The sequence below is a fragment of the Chiloscyllium punctatum genome, chromosome 6, assembly GCF_047496795.1.
Source record: "Chiloscyllium punctatum isolate Juve2018m chromosome 6, sChiPun1.3, whole genome shotgun sequence".
Classification (NCBI taxonomy): domain Eukaryota; kingdom Metazoa; phylum Chordata; class Chondrichthyes; order Orectolobiformes; family Hemiscylliidae; genus Chiloscyllium; species Chiloscyllium punctatum.
The window spans coordinates 28741695-28767209 of NC_092744.1; the positions used below are offsets into that span (position 1 = coordinate 28741695).

At 41.1% G+C, this 25515-nt stretch overlaps 1 protein-coding gene across 5 annotated transcripts in view; it reads left to right on the forward strand.

Moving 5' to 3' along the window:
• The window catches only part of masp1 (MBL associated serine protease 1), a 126566-nt gene that overhangs the window by 19441 nt on the left and 81610 nt on the right, over positions 1–25515 (forward strand). For all 5 annotated transcript variants that reach the window (XR_011960872.1, XR_011960873.1, XM_072572204.1 and 2 more), the window contains exons 4-6: positions 5863–5994; positions 8629–8825; positions 14993–15140. Coding sequence is in view for 3 of the 5 variants with exons in the window: in XM_072572204.1 (XP_072428305.1) it covers positions 5863–5994; positions 8629–8825; positions 14993–15140 (477 nt within the window). In the remaining 2 variants the exon portion in view is untranslated. The remainder of the gene's footprint in view (positions 1–5862; positions 5995–8628; positions 8826–14992; positions 15141–25515) is intronic.

Here is a 25515-nt window from a genome sequence, read left to right on the forward strand (position 1 = left end):
TGTAATGTCAGGAACAGGACTTACACATATTTGGAAAGGCATGGACTGGTTAGGGATAATCAACATGGCTTTGTGTCTGGGAAATCATGTCTCACAAACTTGAATGGGTTTTTTGAAGATGTAGTGAAGAGGATTGATGAGGGCAGAGCTGTGGACGTGATCTATATGGACTTCAGTAATGCTTTCAACAAGGTTCCTCATGGTAAACTGGTGAGCAAGGTTAGATCTCATGGAATACAGGGAGAACTAGCCAGTTGGATACAGAACTGGCTAGAAAATAGAAGACAGAGGGTGGTGGTGGAGGGTTGTTTTTCAGACTGGAGGCCTGTGACCAGTGGTGCGCCACAAGGATTGGCGCTGGGTCCACTGCTTTTCATCATTTATAAAAATGATTTGGATGTGAATGTAAGACGTTTGGTTAGTAAGTTTGCAGATGACACCAAAATTGGAGGTGTAGTGGACAGCAAAGAAGGTTACCTCAGAGTACAACAGGATCTTGACCAGATGGGCCAATGGATTGAGGAGTGGCAGGTGGAGTTTAATTTAGATAAATGTGATTTGCTGCATTTTGGAAAGGGAAATCAGGGCAGGATGTATACCTTAATGGGGAGTGTTGCTGAACCAAGAGACCTTGGAGTGCATGTTCATAGTTCCTTGAAAGTGGAATCACAGGTAGTTAGGATAGTGAAGAAGGCATTTGGTATGTTTTCCTTTATTGGTCAGGGCATTGAGTATCGGAAGTGGGAGATCATTTTGCGGCTGTACAGGACACTGGTCAGGCCACTTTTGGAATATTGTGTGCAATTCTGGTCTCCCTCCTGTAGGAAGGATGTTGTGCAACCTGAAAGGGTTCAGAAAAGACTTACAAGGATTGTTGCCAGGGTTGGATGATTTGAGCTATATGGAGAGGCTGAATATGCTGTGGCTGGTTTCCCTGGAGCATCCCTGGAATGGTGGTGGCAGGAGTTAAAGTGTAAAAGAAACAATCCTGGTGAAGGCAGTTAAATAGAGCACTTCTCTGACAGGAACTCACAGGGTGGGAATTCACCCCCCAAACACAAAGTATCATCAGCCCTTTGCCGCACGCTGCTCAGTTCCTATGCTGATTGGTCTGAAATGCATCTGGCGTAGGAAGATTTGAGAGTCAGTGATGTCACCTCAACTAGTCCCCTGACCAATAGACCAGAAATAAAGAAATATTTACAGGTCAGAAGGACGTAATTCAGCCCAATTTGTCCAATCTGACTGAGAAAGAGCACTCATGTCTATCCCTTCTCATCAGGGGAAGCAATTACCTTGTGGTATAATCACTTGACTGTTAACTGAGAGACCCAATTAATGCTCTGGGGATGCAGGTTCAAATCCCACCATGGTGGATGGTGGACTTTGAATTCAAATTTTTTTTAAAAGTCTGGAAGTAAGAGTCTAATTGATGACTGTGAGACCATCGTTGATTGTTGAAAAAAATCCACCTAGTTCACTCATGTCCTTTGGGGAAGGAAACTTCACCTGATCTGACCTACAGATGACTCCTGACCCATAGTAATGTGGTTAACTCTTAACTCCTCTCTGTGCAATTAGGGATGGTCAATAAATGATGCCCACATCGTATGAATTAATTAAAAATAAACTCTTCCCACTCCTGATCTGTTTCCCTGTCAGTGCCAGCATTTTAGGGGCATGCCCACATATTTATATAATGGATTAAGGGGTTTCAGTCTGGAACACCCAATAAGGCAGTGAGCTCAAGATCCCCACTGACCTCTAGTGAAAAGAAGGTAGTACAATGGTTAGCATTGCTGCCTCACAATGTCAGAGACCTGCGTTCAAATCCCACTTTGGGCAACTGTCTGTATGGAGTTTACACATTCTCTCTGTGTGGGTGTGCTCCAGTTTCCTCCCACAGTCTAAAGATGTGCAGGTTAGGTGAATTGACTATGCTAAATTGCCTGTAGTGTTAGGTGGAGGGAAATGGGTCTTGGAGGGTTGCTCTTCAGAGGGTTGGTGTGGACTTGTTGGGCCGAAGGGCCTGTTTCCACACTGTAAGTAATCTTAACTTCTGTTTAATCCTTCTGCCAAATGTTTTAAATCACTTTGTCACTGGTGATTGACCTCTCTGCTTAGGCAAATCCTTCCTCAGCACTGTACCTCAGTTTTCATGTTATACATCAGTTACATTTCCCCTCAGGTACTACTGTTATAAAGGAAACAGACCCAATCAATCCTATCCTTCTTCCTGGCTAAAACTCTCCATTCCTAGTGACACCCCGTGATGTGATCATGTTCTTCCTGCAATGTGGTGACCAGACTGTGTAAACTTATGAAACTTAAGTCAGCTTGCTGTTATACTTTAGCTCTTGGTCACTAAAATCTTCCATATTCATTGTGAGCACTGTAAATACCTATCTGTTACTGTCGGGGTCTAGTGGATAAGTTCCAAGATCTTTCCAATTTTCTCCGCTTTTCATTGCTGTGTATATTGTATAGCATATATCACACATACAATATACCATATAGATTGTAGATTGTACATGGCGTCAATTCCCTTGCCTTATTTGCTCTTCCGAAGTGCATCACCTCACACTCTTTGGTATGAATTCCACCTAGATTCATAGAGTCATAGGGATGTACAGCATGGAAACAGACCCTTGGGTCCAACTCGTCCACGCCAAACAGATATCCAAAATTAATCTAGTTTTATTTGGCGTTCTCTCTCTGTGAACCTTACCTATTCATATACCCATTCAGATGCTTTTTAAATGTTGTAATTGTACCAGCCTCCACCACTTCCTCTGGCAGCTCATTCCATACATGCCCCACTGTTTGCGTGAAAGAGTTGTCTGTTAGGTCCCTTTTAAACTTTCCCTTCTCACCCTAAACCTATGCCCTCTAGTTCTAGACTCCTCCATATTTACTCTATCCATGACCCTTATAATTTTATAAACCTTTATAAAGTCACCCCTCAGCCTCCAACGCTCCAGGGTAAACAGCCCCGATTGCGCAAATCCTCCAACCCTGGCAACATCCTTGTTAAGCTTTTCTGAACCATTTCAAATTTCACAATATCCTTCCTGTAGCAGGGATACAAGAACTGTACACAATATTCCAAAAGTGGCTTAGCCAATGTTCTGTTCAGCCGCAACATGACCTCCCAACACCTTTACTCAATGCATTGACCAATAAATGCACGCATCCCAAATACTTTCTTCACTATCCTATCTTTTTGTGACCCCACTTTCAAGGAGCTATGAACCTGCACTTCAAGGTCTCTTTGTTCAGCAACACTCCCCAGGACCTTACCATTAAGTGTCTAAGTCCTGCCCTGATTTGCCTTTCGAAAATGCAGCACCTCACACCTATCTAAATTAAACTTAATTTTCAAAGTTTGTGCGAAGATTTGTAGCTCAGGTGCTCGTTGTTGTGGTTCTGTTCGCCGAGCTGGGAATTTGTGTTGCAGACGTTTCGTCCCCTGTCTAGGTGACATCCTCAGTGCTTGGGAGCCTCCTGTGAAGCGCTTCTGAGATGTTTCCTCCAGTATTTATAGTGATTTGTTTCTGCCGCTTCCGGTTGTCAGTTCCAGCTGTCTGCTGCAGTGGCCGGTATATTGGGTCCAGGTCGATGTGCTTATTGATTGAATCTGTGGATGAGTGCCATGCCTCTAGGAATTCCCTGGCTGTTCTCTGTTTGGCTTGTCCTACTATTATAGGACAAGCCAAACAGAGAACAGCCAGGGAATTCCTAGAGGTATGGCACTCATCCACAGATTCAATCAATAAGCACATCGACCTGGACCCAATATACCGGCCACTGCAAGGGACAGCTGGAACTGACAACCGGAAGCGACAGATTCAAACCACTATAAATACCGGAGGAAACATCACAGAAGCGCTTCACAGGAGGCTCCCAAGCACTGAGGATGTCACCTAGACAGGGGACGAAATGTCTGCAACACAAATTCCAAGCTCAGTGAACAGAACCACAATAAACTTCAGTTGCCACTCCTTGGCCTATTGGCCCACATCTGATCAAGATTCCATTGTACTCTAAGGTAACTTTCTTCGCTGTCCACTACACATCCAATTTTGGTATCATCTGCAAATTTACTAACTATACCTCTTACATTCACATTCAAATAATTTATGTAAATGATGAAAAGGTCACTTTTCTAACCAGCTGACCAGTCCATTGATGTCTTCCTCCATCTACAGCTTCCCCTTTCATTATCAACCATATGGCCAATCTTTGTGCCATTTGTAATCCTGTTAGTCATTCCCTATATTAAAGTCTAAATAGGTAATGTGTATCATGAACAGCAAAGGGCCCTGCACAACCCCACTAGAAATAGCCTACCAGTTACCAAAACATCCACCAAGCAGAACCCTTTGCTTCCTGTCAGTCTGTGAATATTGGATCTAATTCGTGGGGTGAAAGAATACAGTGTAACACAGATGATAAGGATCAGTCACCAAGACATGGAGGGATATTAACCAGGGGAGGCAGTGCAGCAAGGAACCCTAGGACTGATTAATTCCCAGTAATACAGGCTGGATTATCAGGTGAATATAGGAACTTTCATCAGAAATAATTTTCATTTGTTACTACTTTGAGGAAGTAAGGTGCCTAGAAACTTTCAGAATGTCTCTCTCTAAACTCCAGATGTGGTATAACAGAGTGATTGAACACTAGGGATAGGATTGTCACTGAATAACACTGGGGTATACTACAAGTGGGGGTAGGACTGTCACTGTATAGCACTGGGATATAGTACAATTGTGGATATGGTTGTCATCATCAAACACCTGAGTTATAGTAATTGGTCTGTCACTGTTTAACACTGAAGACAGTGCTTGCAGGAATGGCTTTGTCATTGTGGGTCCCATGGCAACACCATCAATTTGGGCATACATGCTGTCATTGAAAGTGACCTCAACTGTGCAAGTTACTGAATTCATAAATACAGTGAATACTGATTCACACAATGATGGTGAGTCTAGATCACCATGATTTGTGCTGGAATGCACTGAGCAAAGCCAAACAGTTAACTGTCAATCAGCATCAATGAGTGTATTCTCAATGGCTATGCTAGTATCAATCACAGTGCACTTGCCAACCAGTCAATATTCTTCTCTCACACTAGACAAATATTCTTACTCTCTGAATTTTTACAAATTCTAGAAAATTTATCACGAAGAGTGCAAGATGAAAAGCTCCATCAAATGTGTATTTCTTTCAACAAAAGATAAAACTTTTATAGAGATGGATAAAGAGTGAGCGATAAAGAGAGAGAGAGAGGGGGGGATAAAGAGGGAGAGAGCGAAACAGAATGTGAAGGACAGGGAGAAACTGGTGAATGATTAAGCCCATGGTCATGGGGTTGTAAGGACAAGGATACTGTGAAGAACATGAAATATGCCAAGGATGAGGAATAGTATTTGAATGTATACTTGCTATGCCAAGGAATACAAGTCTATTGACCAAGTGCTAGAATAGTTAGGTGGCTGTTTTTAATCGGTGTGGACTCAATGAGGCAAAGGATCATTTTCTGTGCTGTAGACCTCTGTGACTCTGTGAATCACTCAGCACAGATTGATATAAAAGAAAAAAAGTGAAATGTTTACCTCAAATGTTGATGCTGACAATAGACATAATATATTGGAAAAAAAGAGTTGGAGAAGGTGCCATGAAAAGAAAGCCCAAAGTCACTAAAATGGAGTAGAGAGACTAGTGAAGCAATGAGAGATGGGATCAGTGATCCATCACTAATTTCTCCTGTCAGTAGCATTTCTCCAGCCAGTGGTTATTTCACTGGTCACTGGAATATCTGGTGTAGGATGCTGTGATTAATTGCCTTTTCCTTTGTAGATATTGATGAGTGTGTGGAGAAGTTGGATGAAGCATTGGTCTGCGACCATTTCTGTCACAATTACATCGGTGGATTTTACTGCTCTTGCAGATTCAGCTACATCCTTCATTCAGATAACCGGACCTGCAAAGGTAGTGTTACATTCACAATCACGTCGGTTGCAAATTCTGACATTCACACAGCTTACTATTATGACTTACCAGGCTAACACACTGGAAATCAAGCCTTGCTATTCCCAGAGTGGTCACAGAAGTTACGTTTTAAAAAAATACTCATAGTCCCCCCATTTGTATGACTTTGTATGCAAGTTGACAGAAACTACAGGCCAGGCTTAAAGTAGCTTTTACTGCAGAGAACAGAGAGCTCCGGCACTGGTAGAAGTTTGATGACTTGTCTCTAACTTGTTCCCAGGCCCAAGCTGTTCAGTTACCTGAGAACCAATCACATTTGTTGGCAGGCAGAAGGCCTTTTGTCATTGATAACTGGTTACTAGTTCACAGACTAATCAGCTCCATGTTGCCAGTTGAACCTTCATTTGTATACACCTTTTGGCTCCAGCTTGTCTGCATGTTCTCCTGCTCCTACTTGAACCAGCAGCTGTGTAAATAGTGCTTACGATAACTGTCAGATTATTTTGTTTCAGTAACCTTTCTGGTTTCAAAACAATTCTTTTCTCATTTAAGTCCGCAATTTAAAAATATAGAAAAATAAAAAGACATAGTATTTACAGTACATTCTCACTGACTGTGTTCACTCAAATTTGCACTGACAGTGTACACTACTCACCAAATACATTGCCACTCACACTGACCATGTACTTTCACACTAAGCATGTACCACATACCATCTGTGTATACTTAAACACATTGGCAATATATACTCAAGCTTCTTGTGTATATGGGTAACATATTGGCATGGAGAGATTACCTGACTAACAGGAAGCTATCATTATGAATGGATCTTTTTGTGGCAGGCAAGATGTAACACGTGGTGTGCTACAGAGACTGATGCTGCAACCTCAATGTTTATAATTAATATCAATGACTTGGATGCAAGGTTGAAGATGTGTTTACAGTTATGCAGACGAAATAAGGAGGCTGCAAAATATATAGATAGGTTAAATGAGTAGGAAAAGATGTGGCAAAGTGGAAAATTGAGTACAATGTGAAAAATGTGAAATGGCCCATTTTGGTAAGAAGAAAAATGAAAGCATGTTATCTATATGGGGAGAGACTGCAGGGCTCTGAGATGCAAATGGATCTGGGTCTCCTTATGCATTAATCACAAAGGTTAAACTGAGGGTGCAACAAGCAATTAGGAAAGATAATAGAAACACTGAATCACAGAAATATCACAGGACAGGAGGAGGACATTTGGCCCATTATACCTGTACTGAATCTTCAAACAAGCATCATTACCTAGCCCCAATCTCTTGTTTTCTCCCCATATCCTTGCACACCATTTCTGTCCAAATTATCATCCAATGTCCTCTTGAATGCCTCAATTTAAAAACCTCCACATTTCCAGATGGTACATTCCAGACATTACTTACTGAATGAAAATGTATTTTTCTCAGATCATATTTTCTCCTTTTACAAATTACACTAAACCTATGCTTATTTGCTCTTGTTCCTTTTTGGAGTGGGAACAGTTTCTCCCAATCTACTCTATCCATCTCACTCATGATTTTGAACATTTCTATTTAATCTCCTCTCTCCAAAGAGAACAATCCCAACTTCTTCTATCTATTCTCAACTGAAGTTTCTCATCCCTGGAAATGATCTTGAATGTTTTTGATTGTGAGGGGAAATGAATACACATGTAGGGAAGTTGTGTTTTAGTTATACAGGTCACTGGTGAGACCCCATCTGGAGTACTGGGCAGTTCAGATAGTGAATGAGAGGGTTATCCTATGAGGAATGGTTAAACAGGATAGGATTGTATCCACTGAAACATGTTAAGTTTAGGAGGAATGTTGATATGGTAGGTGTGGAGAGGCTGTTTTCACTTGTGGGAGAATTGAGAACTAGGATCATTGTTCAAAGATCATCTTTATTTTCTCATAATGGGCCCATGATTCTTTGGAATGCTCCCTGAAAAGGTGGTAGAACCAGAGTCCTTGAATATTTTTAAGTCAGAGGTAGATACATTCCTATTAAGCAATGCATGACCTAATCTCTGTTCATAATTTGTGTATTTGGCTGTTTGCATACTATAGTCAATGTGTGCACTCACTTTAGACTTTGTACTGTGTGTCATCACTATTATTGGATCAGAGAATGATAGAGTCCATGGAGTCTATTGTGGCATCATTGGCTCATTTCACTAACATAACTAATTTCTTCTTCAAAGTTATGACTAAATCTGTTTGCACTGCCCACTCAGGCAGCGGGCTCTAGATTACAATACACTATACAATTTTTCTTTCCTAAAGTGCGATGTGCCCAGATTGAATACAATGTGATCAAACCAATGATTGACAATGTGTCATTTTACTTCACATTGCTCGTTGTTTTTAACTTAGTATGTTGCTCCACAATTTTCTGTTTTAAGTTTTATTTGCCTCATGTCTGACTACATCACCCACTAGCTGTTCCCTTCTGGGGTTTGTCACCACCTTCCTCACCCTTTGCTCCATTTCTCAGTTTCCTGTCACCTTTTAACTTTGAAATTAAGCAAATTGTCTGCTGATCATGAGCAGCAGTTCTTGGTCTGTCCCTGGTTAATGATTTGTTGACTTGCTGTTTGTTTTTATTTCTCACAAGTTGAGTGTCGTGACAATGTGTTCACTGAGAAATCAGGCGTGATCAGCAGTCCAGACTATCCCTATTCGTATCCCAAAAGCTCAGACTGTCTATACCGCATTGAACTGGAGGAAGGATTCACCATCTCTTTGGAATTTGCAGACATCTTTGATTTAGAAGATCATCCAGATGTGCCGTGCCCTTATGACTACCTGAAGGTGCGTCATTGTATGGGACATGTTAGACGTGAGAAAAATTCAGCATGACCTCAAATACGGGATTAACAGAGAGACACGGTGAAAATGAAGTTTCTTTGACAGTATGGTGGCCCATCAGTGCTGACCTTCCAACAGAACAACACTCTCATTACTGGCCCTCCACCAGAGATTAGATTAGATTACTTATAGCGTGGAAACAGGCCCTTCAGCCCAACAAGTCCACACCGACCTGCCGAAGCACAACCCACCCAGACCCATTCCCCTACATTTACCCCTTCACCTGACACTACGGACAATTTAGCATGGCCAATTCACCTAACCTGCGCATTTTTGGATTGTGGAAGGAAACCGGAGCACCTGGAGGAAACCCACGCAGACACTGGGCGAATGTGCAAACTCCACACAGAGAGTTGCCTGAGGCAGGAATTGAACCCGGGTCTCTGGTGCTGTGAGGCAACAGTGCTAACCACTGCGCCACCGTGCCACCGTACTCTCTCAGTATTGACCCTTTTGACTGTGCGGCATTCCTTCAGGACTGATCTTCCAATAGCAAAGAGCTCTGTCAATGCTAACCCTCCAAAAGAGCAGCACCTTCTCAGTATTGACCCTCCAAAAGTGCAGCACTCTCCTAGTACTGACTCTCCAGCAGTACAGCACTCCCTCAGTTTTGACCCTCTGACAGTACAGCACTCCCTCAGTACTGACCCTCTGACAGTACAGCACTCCCTCAATACTGACCCTCTGACATTGCAGCACTCCCTCAGTACTGACCCTCTGACAGTGCAGCAATCGCTCAGAACTGATCCTCCGACAGTGCAGCATTCCCTCAGTACTGATCCTCTGACAGTGCAGCACTCCCTTGATACTGACCCTCTGTCACTGCAGAGCTCCCTCAGTCCTGACCCTCTGTCAGTACAGCACTCCCATAGTAATGACTCTCCAACAGTGCGGCATCCTTTGATGGTAGAGCATCACTGTGAAGCAGACTGGGAAGAATTCAGTATGAAGCAGCGCAAGTGGACAGTGGTGATGTTTGGGTGAATCTTTAAATAGCTCTGAATTAGAAAGTATCTGGAGAAGGTCAGGTGAGTACTTCCACTCTTAGTTTTTCTACTGATTAAACTGCTGCAGTCCATTAGCTTAAACAAACTAAGGCAGGAATTTTGGGCTGTGGTGGGAGTGTTTGGAGTGAAAAAGATGCCTTCTGTAATTATTGTTTAAAGGACGTAAGTAAAGAACTTATTCTGAAGGGAAGTCACAATAGTAGCTTCCATAACTGTAATATACTCCTCCTACACCATACGGGAAGTCATGGACATATCCAGTGTCTCTGGTGACCATGTGTGAAGGAGGTGTGTCCAGATGCAACAACTGCATTTCGGAGCTGGAGCAGTGGATGGACTTGCGCAGTGATTATCATGGACAACATGTTCAGTGAGGTAGCCATACTGCAGGTAGCAATTGAACAGGCAGAGGAGGGATTGGTGACCACCAGACAGAATAAAGGAAGGCAGGTAGTGGAACAGACACTTGTGTCCACCCCCCCCCCCCCCCCCCCCTCACTCCCTCCCCCACCACCAATAGCTATATTGTTTGATTACCACTGGGGGAGGCAACATCTCGGGATAACAGCAGTAGCCAAGACCATAGCACCAGGAGTGGCTCTGATGTGCAGGAAGAGAGGAAGAAGAATAGCAGAGTATAAAGTTGAGGAATTGAATAGTAATGGCTGTTCCTGAAGCTGCAAAAGAGACTCCAGGATTGATCACATTATTGGGATTGTATTATAGACCTCCCAATAGTCAGAGGGAAATTGAGAAACAAACTTGTAAGGAGATCTCAGCTATCTATAAGAATAATAGGGTATTTATGGTAGGGGATTTTAACTTTCCAAACATCGACTGGGACTGCCATAGTGTTAAAGGTTTAGATGGAGAGGAATTTCTTAAGTGTGTACAAGACAATGTTCTGATTCAGTATGTGGATGCACCTACTAGAGAAGGTGCAAAACTTGACCTACTCTTGGGAAATAAGGCAGGGCAAGTGACTGAGGTGTCAGTGGGGGAGCACTTTGGGGCCAGCAACCATAATTCTATTCGTTTTAAAATAGTGACAGAAAAGGATAGACCAGATCTAAAAGTTGAATTTCTGAATTGGAGAAAGGCCAATTTTGACGGTATTAGGCAAGAACGTTTGAAAGGTGATTGGAGGCAGATGTTCGCAGGTAAAGGGACGGCTGGAAAATGGGAAGCCTTCAGAAATGAGATAACAAGAATCCAGTGAAAGTATATTCCTGTCAGGGTGAAAGGGAAGGCTAGTAGGTCTTGGGAATGCTGGATGACTAAAGAAATTGAGGGTTTGGTTAAGAAAAAGAAGGAAGCATATGTCAGGTATAGACAGGATAGATCGAGTGAATCCTTAGAAGAGTATAAAGAAAGTAGGAGTATACTTAAGAGGGAAATCAGGAGGGCAAAACTGGGACATGAGATAGCTTTGGCAAATAGAAATAAGGAGAATCCAAAGGGTTTTTACAAATATATTAAGGACAAAAGGCTAACTAAGGAGAGAATAGGGTCCCCCACAGATCAGCAAGGTGGCCTTTGTGTGGAGCCACAAAAAAATGGGGGAGATAGTAAATGAATATTTTGCAACAGTATTTACTGTGGAAAAGGATATGGAAATAGATGGTGACATCTTGCAAAATGTCCAGATTACAGAGGAGGAAGTGCTGGATGTCTTGAAATGGTTAAAGGTGGATAAATCCCCAGGACCTGATCAGGTGTACCCGAAAACTCTGTGAAAAGCTAGAGAAGTGATTGCTGGGCCTCTTGCTGAGATATTTGTATCATTGATAGTCACAGGTGAGGTGCCGGAAGACTGGAGGTTGGTAAACGTGGTGCCACTGTTTAAGAAGGGCGGTAAGGACAAGCCAAGGAACTATAGACCGGTGAGCCTGACCTCAGTGGTAGGCAAGTTGTTGTAGGGAATCCTGAGGGACAGGATGTACATGTATTTGGAAAGGCAAGGACTGATTCGGGATAGCCAACATGGCTTTGAACATGGGAAATCATGTCTCACAAACTTGATTGAGTTTTTTGAAGAAGTAACAAAGAAGATTAATGAGGGTAGAGCAGTAGATGTAATCTATATGGACTTCAGTAAGGCGTTCAACAAGGTTCCCCATGGGAGGCTGATTAGCAAGGTTAGATCTCATGGAATACAGGGAGAACTAGCCATTTGGATACAGAACTGGCTCAAAGGTAGAAGACAGAGGTGGAGGGTTGTTTTTCAGACTGGAGGCCTGTGACCAGTGGAGTGCCACAAGGATCGGTGCTGGGTCCACTACTTTTTGTTATTTACATAAATGATTTGGATGCGAGCATAAGAGGTACAGTTAGTAAGTTTGCAGATGACACCAAAATTGGAGGTGTAGTGGACAGCAAAAAGGGTCACCTCAGATTACAACAAGATCTGGACCAGATGGGCCAATGGGCTGAGAAGTGACAGATGGAGTTTAAATCAGATAAATGCGAGGTGCTGCATTTGGGAAAGCAAATCTTAGCAGGACTTATACTTAATGGTAAGGTCCTAGGGAGTGTTGCTGAACAAAAAGACCTTGGAGTGCAGATTCATAGCTCCTTGAAAGTGGAGTCGCAGGTAGATAGGATAGTGAAGAAGGCTTTCCTTTATTGGTCAGAGTATTGAGTGCAGGAGTTGGGAGGTCATGTTGCGGTTGTACAGGACATTGGTTAGGCCCCTGTTGGAATATTGCAATTCTGGTCTCCTTCCTATCAGAAAGATGTTGTGAGACTTTAAAGGGTTCAGAAAAGATTTACAAGGAAGTTGCCAGGGTTGGAGGATCTGAGCTACAGGGAGAGGCTGAACAGGCTGGGGCTGTTTCCCTGGAACATCAGAGGCTGAGGGGTGACCTTATCGATGTTTACAAAATTATGAGGGGCATGCATAGGATAAATAGACAAAGTCTTTTCCCTGGGGTCGGGGAGTCCAGAACTAGAGGGCATAGGTTTAGGATGAGGGGGGAAAGATATAAAAGAGACCTAAGGGGCAACTTTTTCACGCACAGGGTGGTACGTGTATGGAATGAGCTACCAGAGGATGTGGTGGAGGCTGGTACAATTACAACATTTAAGAGGCATTTGGATGGGTATATGAATAGGAAGGGTTTGGAGGGATATGGGCCGGGTGCTGGCAGGTGGGACTAGATTGGGTTGGGATATCTGGTCGGCATGGACGGGTTGGACCAAAGGGTCTGTTTCCATGCTGTACATCTCTATGACTCTATGACTCTATAAGTTGCCTGTCTGGTGCCAGCGTCAGTGAGGACTCAGAGAGGCTGCAAGGCATTCTTAAGGGGGAGGGCAAACAGTGGTCATGGTAAATATGAATACCAATACCATTGTAAAAAAAGAGATGAGATCCTATAAGCAAAATGCAGGGAGTAAGATGTAAATTACTAAATAAGACCTCAAAAGAAGTAATCTTAGGATTGCTTCCAGTGCAACATGATAGTGAGCATTGAAATATGGATATACCAAATGAATATATGGTTGAAGAAATGGTGTAGGGGACCATTCCTGGGGCATTGGGACAGGTTATTGGGAAAAATGGGACCAATACAAACAGGATGGATTGCATTTAAGCCAGCCATGTCCAGAATGTAGGGGAGGGGTGGGCAGTGCTGATTGCTAGTAGTGGCAGGGATGGTTTAAACTGAAATAGCAAAAAGCTGGGGACCAAATCAATGAGACAGAGAAGGGGGAAACAAGAATAGAAATGAAAGGCAGAAAAGTAGAAGTGAAAATGGAAGGCAGAAAAGAAAATGGCAACAAACAAATGGGGCCATAGTGCAAAATCAAGCTTAGGTAACTCACAAGATTATAAAGACATTGTATCTTAATGTGTGGATCATTTGCCATAAAACTGATTAATTAACAGCACAAATAGATATACATGATTATAGTATAGCTGTAATGGAGACATGGCCATAGAGTGATCAAGAGTGCAAACTGAACATCCAGGTATTCAGTATTGAGGAAAGTCAACAAATGGGCAAAAGAGGTAGCAATGTTAGTAAAGGAGGCCGTCAGTACAATCATGAAGAATGATATTAGCTTGGAATAACATGTTGTGGAATTTGTATGGGTGAAGATAAGAAATACCAAGAGGCAGAAAGCATCGTTGGGGGGTGTCTACAGGCCCCCAATCAGTAGCAGCCCCGTAAGAGAAGGCATTAAACAGGAGGTTAGAGATACATGCAATAAAGTTACAATTGTAATCATGAGTGTCTTTAATTTACATATAGATTAATTTCCTGGAGTGGATATTGAACAATGCAAAAAGATTAATTAACAATCTGTCATCTGGGGTCCATTGGGGAAGATTAACCATTAAATGATGGAAATTTTCATGAAAATATAGGATGAAGAGGTTGAATCTGAAATTAATGTCCCAAATCTAAATAAAGGGAACTATGAAAATATGAGGCACAAGTTGACAATGATGGATTAGTGAACATTACTAAAAGGTTAGGCAGTGGATAAATTATGGCAAATATTTAAGACATCTATTTACGAATAACAATAATTATCCATTCCTATCTGGCGCAACAAGAAGGGTGGTTCAACATGGCTTATGGAAGAAATTAGAATTCTATTTGTCTCCTCTTTGGACCTAATACTATCCCTAATTTGGATCTAATACTATCCCGAATTTTTCCCAAAATGGAAAAAGGCTCTAAGCCTGAGGACAGAGAGCAGTTTAGAATTCAGCGAAAGAGGACTCTGAGAAAAAGGATGAGCTATAACCATATTGAATAGTGGAGCAGGCTCAAAAAGCCAAATGGTCTCCTCCAGCTCCTAGTTCCCATGTTCCTGTGGGAGCTCCCTTCATGATGACAGATTAGCTGGATTTTGATTCTCATTTGGCCAAAAACACACATTTTATCCATTTGAAAACAAGTTGTGAAATTTTAATCAGTTATAGTTAAATTTAATCAGAATGTTCACATGGGATGTCTATGGGACTGTTGATTAACATTTACTTTGTTTGTGTAATTGTTGATTTGGTTTTTTTCCTTGTGAATAAGGTTCCCAGCTGAGTTCAGATTTCTCAGTTCATTCTCTGTGTTTGGTGTTTATTTGTTGCAGATTAAAGCTGGAATAAAGGAGTTTGGCCCATATTGTGGAGATAAAAGTCCAGGAAAGATCGATACAAACAGCAGCAGTATTCACATTCACTTCCACAGTGATGATTCGGGGGATAACCAAGGCTGGAAGCTCACTTTCACATCAGTCGGTAAGTTGCCTGAGCTCAGACAGATGAGAGTTTCTCATTGTCACAATTATTCACTTCTCCTTTCCTAACTGCTAGTGTGGGATCAATTAATGGGAAATGCCTGTTGCCAGAGGGTCATCGAACTGAGTGTCCTAGTCTGAGCCAACAGCTTGCTCTGTCTTTTGTAGCATCTTATTTAAGCCATCCCATTCTCTGAAAAATCATCGAGTGTAGATAATTTCCCAGGAGTCGGGAATATTTGGCAAATCACTGGGGGTTGATCTTTACTTCCCCGAGGGTGCTCAACATTTCATCAACCATACCAGAAAATGAGCTCAAATATCCATTTGCCAGTGTGTGCAGTTTGTCGCAGCACTGACCCAGCTTCACACTTTCACTATCTGCTGTGTGCTTATTTCTGCATGTGTATGAGAATGTGTGCACATAAGTGATATGCATGTGTGTATATGTATTTGTGTGCTTACACAGGTGAATTAGTGTTTATGTGTATGTGTACAAGTATATAAGTGCAAATGCATGCTTATATTAACAAATGTGTGTACCCAAGCATACAAATTTGTGCGCAGTTATATTCATAGAATCATAGATTCATAGAGATGTACAACATGGAAACAGACCCTTCGTTCCAACCCGTCCATGCCGACTAGATATCCCAACCCAATCCAATCCCACCTGCCAGCACCTGGCCCATATCCCTCCAAACCCTTCCTATTCATATACCCATCCAAATGTCTTTTAAATGTTACAATTGTACCAGCATCCACCACTTCCTCTGGCAGCTCATTCCATACATGTACCACCCTCTGCATGAATGTGTGTGATTTTTGGATGTGAAGCTAGTACTTGCAATTGCAATATTCTGTGGTTGTTTTGTGCATCTTACTGTTTCTGGGGATTGAGGTGGAGTTAGTTTTGTGGAGTCGGCGTTCTAAGATGGACCTGCTGAGGGTTGTGTACATTTTGCTACCATGCTGTCTCATAAGGGATTGGTCAGGGCAGCCACATATTCTTCCATTGTACACAAAGGTAACGCAATCTCTGCCACTTCCCAGATACTGGTTGCCATCAGTGATCTGTTTATCCCCAGTGATCTGGTTACCACTGGTGATCAGGTTGCAATCACTGAATACTGATGAGATCAGTCAAGCTCTTGAGATGCTGCTTGAGATTCACCCAATCTCAACCACCCAAATCTCAGGAAAAGCTTTCTCCAAGTTCCACTTCTGCAGCCTGAACATCACCAGTGAGCCAGTCTCGAGCCACACCCTGCCCTCCTGCCCCGCTGGAGCTGCTACAGGTTTCAGGAAGTGGGCAATAGGTCACTTGGGGCAAGCGTGGGTCTCTCAGGGGCAGATGTGGCTGACACAGGAGTAGGGGTCAGCAGGTGTTCATATTGATCTTCCATCCGACTTACATCCTCATTTATAAATCCCTCTCCTTCTTTATTTCATTCTTCAGTCTCCAGATCTTTATGTTCACCATACTCTGTCATTTTGACTTGTTCACTTCTCATTCCCCCTCCTTCCTACACAGGCCACATTATGCTTTCTCATCCTGAGAAGCTGCCTCCTCTTTTCAACATCTTACCCCTCAACCACATTTTGCATTTCACTCCTTGCTCTTAGTGACATTGTCCAATACTTTTCAAATCTTTCTATGGTTCACAATGGATATTGGGGATTATTACTATCACTGTGTTTATATAGATGATTATGGTCTTCAGACCCAGTGATGAAATGGATGTGGTCAATGATAATGAATTTATATTGAAGATTTTGAATATGATTTTGGTATGTGTGTGGTGTTGTCAGTGATAATAATACTGGTGTCAATGTTGATATTAGTGATACCAAAGTTGTTGTCAGTGATGTTGATGTTGGTGTTGGTAATTTAGGAAAACATTCTGGGAAATTCCTTCCTGATCCTGAAGGAAACCGAAGGAGCTCCGGGAGATCACAGTGACCAGGAAATACATCCTCAATTCCCAAAACAAGAACATCTCCAGCCTCCTTTTGAATGACTGCAGGAATCTGCACTAACTGCATGAGCCAATCAACAACAAACAGTGCAGTGAAATACCTTCTAACACCTAACATTCTTCTTTGCTTGTGGAATGTATTCTTGTGTTTTCTGATCCTTCTGAACTGATCTACAGAAGTCCCAGTTCTTTTAAGCCTATCTAAGGACCATTAAAACCAGTATCTAACCCTTTTCAGAATCTTCAGCAGGGATTTGAAAATATTCACTGTGAGAGGGGGAGGGGAACCAAAACTGGACACAGTATTCTGGATGAAGCCCAAAAAGACTTTGTACAGAGACAGCATTGCCCTTTTGTGTTTTGTAATTGGCAGTGCATGAGGACACTGTATTTGCTTTCTCAATAACCTCACTGGTCATGGATTGTCAATGATTTAAGAATTATCATACTCATGTCATGGAGATTGGTTTGCCCAGTTAGCTAGAAAGGTAGACAATGCATCAGAATAATGCTAATAGCAAGAGTTCAATTCAATCCTGGCTGAAGGAGACTTGGGCCTTCCTCATCGACTGCTCAATTCTTGATTTGAAAAGTTGTATAACCAATTGCCAAGCTCCAACAGAATCAGATGCAGAAAAACCCTTGGGAACAATAGCTGATATCCTACATACTTACATCTTTTTCCACCCATTACTCTCACATATTTACAATCACAATGAACTGCATGGCTGTCAGATGGAGACGAATTCTCTTATATGCCTAGATCTGCCTGGAATCTGTTTTTCTCACTGAAGGTTCTTGTTTGCATGAACCCCATGAACCTGCAGACATGTTTCTGATTCCCTCACTGAGATAAAAAATTAAAAGTACAGGTCCAAACATTGATCCCTGTGGAATTCCATTTCACAGAAACAGGCCAGTCAACCTAACACCCACCTACTGCTTAGTTTCCACATGAGCCTCCTGCTGTCCTTCATTTCATCTCAGCCAATGTAAATCTTTTTATTCCATTCTCTCCTCCCCCAACCAAAATTCTGTACAAGCTTCACATTAACTTTCCATTTTTGAATGTTTTCCTCTTGAAATCTCTAAAAGGAGGTGGACACACACAAAACTGAAATGTTTGCCTTAACTGAGGGCAGCAGAAATACAAAAAGGTGAAGTAACACTGCAGCCAATATATCGAGCTCTGATCTGGCCACATCTTGAGTGATGAGATTCTGACAATGGTGTTAGGTTTTGGGGGTTCGTGATCACAGTTACCAAATAAAAGCAGTCAATCATTTGTAAGCAATTTTCAGAAAGTATATTAAGTTTGTTGAGAAGCAACTATTTTGATATGATACATTATTCACTAAGACAAAGAAATGAAAATATGACCTGTAACAGGTGAAAGATCTGTACCAATCCCAAAACTATTCCGTAGATTGGAGAAGCAAAGTAGGTGGATCCTCATGGTTTTGGAGTGGTGGACTGTACATCTATGATGTTTCACTGTCTTGGGTGGTAACAGTCTTTGCTCTTCCGTGAGATGTAGGAGGAGAAGTAGGCAATTTTGATTAGCCATTTTAGCTGTTCAGTAGGTTCCTAGCTGATTTAATAATCTTCAACTATACTTTCCTCCCTTTTCCCCATAACCTTTGAATCCCATAATGATTAAAACTCTACCTACAAACCAGCCTTGACAGCTCCCTGTAGTAAAGAATTCTACAAATTCCTACTTTCCAAAAGAAGTAATTTCTCATCTCTGTCTTAAGTGTGTGACCCCTTATTCTGAGGTTATGCTTTGTGGACCTAGACTCTCTGCATCTACCCTGTCCACAAATCATCTAAGAATCTTGTATGTTTGATTAAGATTGCTTCTCATTTTTTTTTAAACCATCGAATTCTACAGCTACTTTCAATATGCAGATTCAATCCATCTAGACCAGGGCTTCTACCCCTTATAAGTTTGATTAGTTTATCAATTGTTTCTCCCTTTTCTGTCTTAAATGACTTGATATCCTTGATTTTTTAACAGAAGGTAATTTCTCCAGAAATGATTATTAATTGAAATATTTGCCTTTGTCACTTTATCTTTTTGTCAATGCTTGTTTTCTTGTTTATCTTCCTGACTTCCATTATCATTCCCTCATCATCAGCTTTTAAATTATTTATTTTTTATCAGAGTTAACCTGCCTGGTTTAAAATTTAAACTTAAAAAAAAAAGCCTGTTTGGTAATTCCCATCAATGGGTGTAATTTCCACAGAAATATCTTCATAAATCAGAGTTAATTAATCACTATTCGCCACTCATAAATTTTGGTTTCCTCCTTGTGTTCTTGTGATTGTCCTGATGAATACAAAATGGAAAACTTCAACAAGGTATGTATATTTTCAGCAGAACAGAAGGTCGGTGCTAGCAATTGATTACTGTGAGCTTTATTCTTCGTTGGCTTTCTCAATCAATGGAGCAAAAATTGCTGGAATGGAGAAATGTGATTGAAGGTTAATCCCTAATCCCTGAGACTGCAGCATACTTATGCACAGCTTCCTGTGATTGCAAGTTGAACAAGGTATGTCAACACATGGGGAGTGTTGCCGAAGAATGAGACCTTGGGATGCAGATTCATAGTTTCTTGAAAGTGGACTTCCAGATAGAACAGAATTATGAAGAAGTGTTTGGTACCCTTGCCTTTAATGGTCAGTGTATTGAGTACAGGAGTTGGGATGTCATGTTGCAGCTGTACAGGACATTGGCTAGGCCACTTTTGGAACACTGCATTTAATTTCAAACATCCTGCCATAGAAAAGATGTTGATAAACTTGAAAGGGTTCAGGAAAGATGTACAAGGATGTTGCGGGGTTTGGAGGGTTTGAACTATAGAGGCTGAATAAGCCGAAACTATTTTCTCTGGACTGTTGGAGGCTGAGGGATGATCTTGGAGAGGTTTATAAAATCATGAAGGGCATGGATAGAATGAATAGTCAAGGTCTTTTTTTCCCAGGGTAGGGGAGTCCAGAACTTGAGTGCATAGGTTCAAGGTGAGAGAAGAAAGATTTAAAGGGACCTAAGGGGCAACTTTTTCATGCAGAGGGTGGGTGTGTATGGAAGAAGCTGCCAGAGGAAGTGGTGGAGGCAGGTACAACTGCAGCACTTAAAATACATCTGGATGCCAAAACAACTGTTAAAAGGCATCTGGTAAATGAATAGGAAGGGTTTAGAAGGATATAGGACAAATGCTGGCAAATGGGACTGGATTAATACAGGTCGGCGTTGGACTGAAGGGTCTGTTTCTGTGCTGTACAACTCTATGACTCTACAGGGACATCATTCTTGTCCATCTCCTGAACCAGTGGAAGAAAAGCAACAAGAAAGATACAGAGAGAATGGCAAGCAGGAAATCATCTAAAATAGGGTAAAATTACAATCAGAAAGAAGAAAGACAATGAGTACATCAAGATAGAGTATAAAAGATGACAGAAAGGAAAGGAAGAAAAACATTAAGAGGACCAAGCTAAGAGAGAGCTCTTTGTAAATCAGTCCAGTTTGGAAAGTGCTACATTTGCCTTAAAGAAGTTAATGGAGATTATTCAGGTAAAGTTGGAAGGCGGAACTATATGGATTCTTTGTTAATAAAACACACCTGCTTGAAAAGCTGGAATTGGCATGCATTTTTGGTTCAAATCTCAGATTATCAGAGTTGACCTTTCATTCATTGCTTGAGTCAGCCGCCTGAGGGATTAACACTTGGTGCTGAATGGACACAATATTCCTACAGTTGCTTATGAGGCTGTTTACAGCCACTCCCAGTGACGGTATATAATATGCTAGTGACAAACTGCAACAGGATCCAGGGTGGCTCAAATACTGAAAGAGAAGATTCACATAATGTCGGATATAGATAGGAAGCCCTGGTGAAGAAGGGATGTTCTGTACCCATAAATGATAAGGAGCCTTCTTTAGCCTTTTGTCCTATTCACCTTCAGCAGCTGGTGCTACTCTGCTTAGCCTCATGTTGTCTTCCCATTCCACCAAGACACTCCACAACATGGTGCCCATGATCAAGGACTCCCTTCTTCTGGAAAATCCAATATGCTGGTGTAATACTTCATTTGCTGTGTATAGGGGAAAATTGCAGAGACTTTCCAGAATAAACATTGATAGAGTGCTTCTGAAGTTTCCCAGAAAGTCTTCTGATATGTTTCAAAGTTTTTCTGCACAACTGTTGTTGCAGTGATGATGAAATGTTTAGTAACTCATTACATAATACTTGGATGACTAGTTGATACTTAACTAATCACTGTTAAGATATGGCATTAGGTCCCAAAATGCCTTCCACCTTTTTTGATGAGTATTGAGCTTAAGTTGAACATAGGGGCAGGAGTAGGCCATTCATCTTGATAATGCTGCTGTATCATTTAACATGAACATGGCCTTTAGCGATACTATCACCATACTCTTCACCATTGATAAATCAAACATTTATCAACATTTATTTTAAGTATACTTGACTAAGCTTCAACAGCCCTCTAGCTGAGAAAATTCCAAAAATTCACCACCCTCTGAGTAAAAATAATTCTCCCAATCTCAATCACAAAAGGCATTGGAAACAATGATCTGCAACGACTCTTTAAGTATTTTGTAGATCACAATCAGATCACATCTCATTCTATGAAACTATAGAAACTACAGGCTCAGTTTGCCCAGTCTTTCTTCAGAGGTTAGTTCTGCCATCCCAGGTATAAGTTTGGAGAACCTCTATGGCAAGAATACCTTGCCTGAGATAAGGAGAGAAAACTCCGTACAGTACTTAGGTGTCATCTAAACAAGTTCCTATACAATTGAAGCAAAACTTCATTACGGCTGTACTCAAGTCCTCTTGCGATAAAGACTACCATTCTATTAGACTTCCTAATAATTTGCTGCACCTGCATTTTAGCCTTCAGTGACATCTTGTCATGGATGTCTAGGTCCTTCTGAAATCTATACTTTCTAGCCTCTTACCATTTAAGAAATACTCTGCACATCTGTTTCTCTTACCAAAGTGGCTAACCTCATATTTAGACATATTATCTGCCATGTACTTGCCCAATCAAATTCTCCTGAAAACATTTTACATCTTCCTCACAAAGCTGAGGTAATTGGGAATTATGAGGAAAACTCTCTATTGTTGGAGTCATACCTGGCACAAAGGACGATGGTTGTGGTTATTGGAGGTTAAACATTTTAGTTCCAGGAATCTTAGTAGGAAATCCTCAGGGTAGGGTGCTAGGCCCAACCATATTCAGCTGCTTCATCAATTATCTTCCCTCCATCGTTTAGGTAGAAGTGGGGATGTTTATCCATCACTGCACAATGTTCAGCACCATCCATGACTCCTCAAATACTAAGAAAATTCTTGTCCATATACAGTAAACTTTAGACAATATCCAGGCTTGTGTTCATTAGTGGCAAGTAACATTCACATTCACAAGTGCCAACTAATGTCTGTCTTCAACCAGAGATAATCTAACCATCACCTCTTTGCATTCAATGGCAAATACCATTGCTAAATCGCCCACTATCAACATCTGGGAGGTTACCTTTGATGAGAAACTGAACTGGACTGGTCATATAAATATTGTGGCAACAAGAGGCTTGCAATTAACTTACCTTCTGTCTCCCCAATGTCTGTCCACACCGTTCAAGTCAGGAGTGTGATGGAATTGCCTGCATGAGTGCAGCTTCAACAACTACAGCAGAAACTTAACATTATTCAAGACAAAGCAGCTCTCTTGATTGGCATCACATCTACTCATTCCACTACTGACACTGTCTGCCATCTACTAACCTTCTTGTACCGTCTACTAGGAGGAGGTAATGGTCTAGTGGTATTGTCATTCGCCTACTAATGCACAGACCCAAATAATATTTTGTGGATCTGAGTTTGAATCCTGCCATGGCAAGTGGTGGAATTTGATTTCAATCTTTTAAAAAAATCTGGAATTAAGAGTCCAACAGTGACCATGGGCAACACAGTGGCTCAGTGGTTAGCACTGCTGCCATTAGCACCAGGGACCCAGGTTCAATTCTAGCCTCGGGCAACTGTCTTTGTGAAGTTTGCCCATTCTCTCAGTATCTGCAACAATTTCCTCCCACAGTCCAAAGACATGCAAGTTAGGTAGATTAGCCATGGGAAATGCATGGTTACAAGGATAGATTTGGTGGGGGGGGTGTTGGGATTGGGGTGGACTCAATGAGCCTAATGGCCTGCTTACACATTGTAGGGATTCTATGAAACTATTGTCAATTATTGGAAAAAATCAATCTGGTTAACTGTTGCCCTTTAGGGAAGGAAACTGCTGTCCTTACTTGGTCTGGTCTACATGTGATTTTAGACCCACAGCAAATAATAATTGTGGATGGCCATTAAATAATGGCCTAGCCAGTGATGCCCACATCTCGTGAATTAATAAAAGAAGATGCACTGCAGAAACTCACCAAGGTTCCTTTGACAGCACCTCTCAGCCTCATGACCACTAAGATCTAGAAAGACAAGGGCAGCAGATACATGGGAACAGCACCATCTGCAAGTTCCCCTCCAAGCCACTCCTATACTGACTTTGAAGTATGTCCATCACTGGTGCTGGGTCAAAAGTCCAGAACTCCCTTCTTAAAAGCATTGTAGATATACCTGCAAAAAAATGGATTGCAGTGGTTCAAGCAAGCAGCTCACCATCATTTTCTGCAGGACAGTTAAAGAACAATAAAGGCCTGTCATGGCTGCATTAATAAACAAAATGACTTTTATGTCACAATTGACCACTGAATGAAATATATTCTCATTTTTGAATGTCAAAACAGTTTGTATCCTGAAACCTGTTTCCCTTCAACACCACAAGAATCTAAAAGCAAAATAATTAATGTAAATATACGGCCATGACATAAAAAATTTAAAACTTATCGGAACAATTCACAACTTGCTTCATTAGAACTTCACAGCTTCTTTGTTCATTTTCAGGGCCCTCAGGTTTGAGGAATGTCATGATTATACATCACATCTTTAATAAAGTTCTCATCACTTGAATTACTCACCCGTAATGTAAAATACTTTCATGTAACTACTGTAAAACCATCAGTTTTATGACAAATATCAGGGAGGAGACTTATTGCAAGATATTAATTTATTTGGTTTTGGCAAATGGACCCGGAATTTGTGGTGAATCCAAACTTGGGACTTATCTCTTCAGTGCATGTTGCTGGATTTTCCATTCACTAACAATATGAATACCACTAATTCACATTATATCTCCAGCAATTTCTTACATCTTATGTTGTGTTTCTAATGGCCAGATGTTTCTCTGTGCTTCCTTCTTTTATGTGCTGTGCTTTATTTTCTGGATCCAGCTGTGATTCCTTGCTTGTTGGGCTTCTCACACACTGAGTATGGAATGCGTCCTGCACACACTGCAGTCTCCATTCAGAATCATCAATACTCATAGTTGCCATCTGTTTTTGACAAATCAACTAGTTCCTATTTGAACCCAAAATCTGTTTCTCAATCCCATAAGATCTTATTTAGTGATTTTTATATGTTGCTGATAATGATATTTTAAATATTAATGTTGAAAATGAAGTCTACAATGTTAATGGTGTTGCTATTAAAATTGATTATGTCAATTAGTGGTGTTGATAACATTATGACTTTGATATTGCTTGTATTAATAGTTTAATGAGATAATTTGTGATGATACTAATTTCTCTGGTGAGTTCAATTAAATTGCCTTTTTGATGTGATGATTTGGTCATAGATGTTTTCTATTTTTTCCTTTTACAAATACAGAAAGTAAAATTTAGGAACAAGCAGTTAAAGCCTCAATCTTGCTGTGTCAAAAAAATGCATCTACTGGTGTTTTGGGGCTAGCAGTGCCTCTGCACTGCAGGCAGGGTTGGATTATTGTACATTTTTCACATTCCTCACTGATATTAGGAAACAGTAATGACCTTATGAAATATAATCACAGCAGCATTCTTTTTAAAATCACTGCCTTTTGGCAACTACACTAAGGGAAAGGGGGTAATTCTGACAGCTATGATCGAAATGAATGGTGGGCATGAGCCAAATGCCTTCCTCTTGTTTCTATATCAAAGTAAGACGGCAATTTGCTGTTTTGAAAATCTGTGTAGAATGCAGCTGAATCTTTTAAAAAGGTTTAACACTTCAGTTTAAGATGGAAACGATAATAAATTATAGCAGACAATGAGGTAAATAGGAGAGTTAGATTGAATCAACTTGTATTTTAAACTCTGCAATCTAGTGACCTCTTGCTATGCTATAAATTACATGATGGTGTTATAGAATGGGTCAGAGCCTGACAATGAGTGGTGAGACATGAATGTCAATGTCGCTGTTGTGTTTCTATCACCAAAATTTT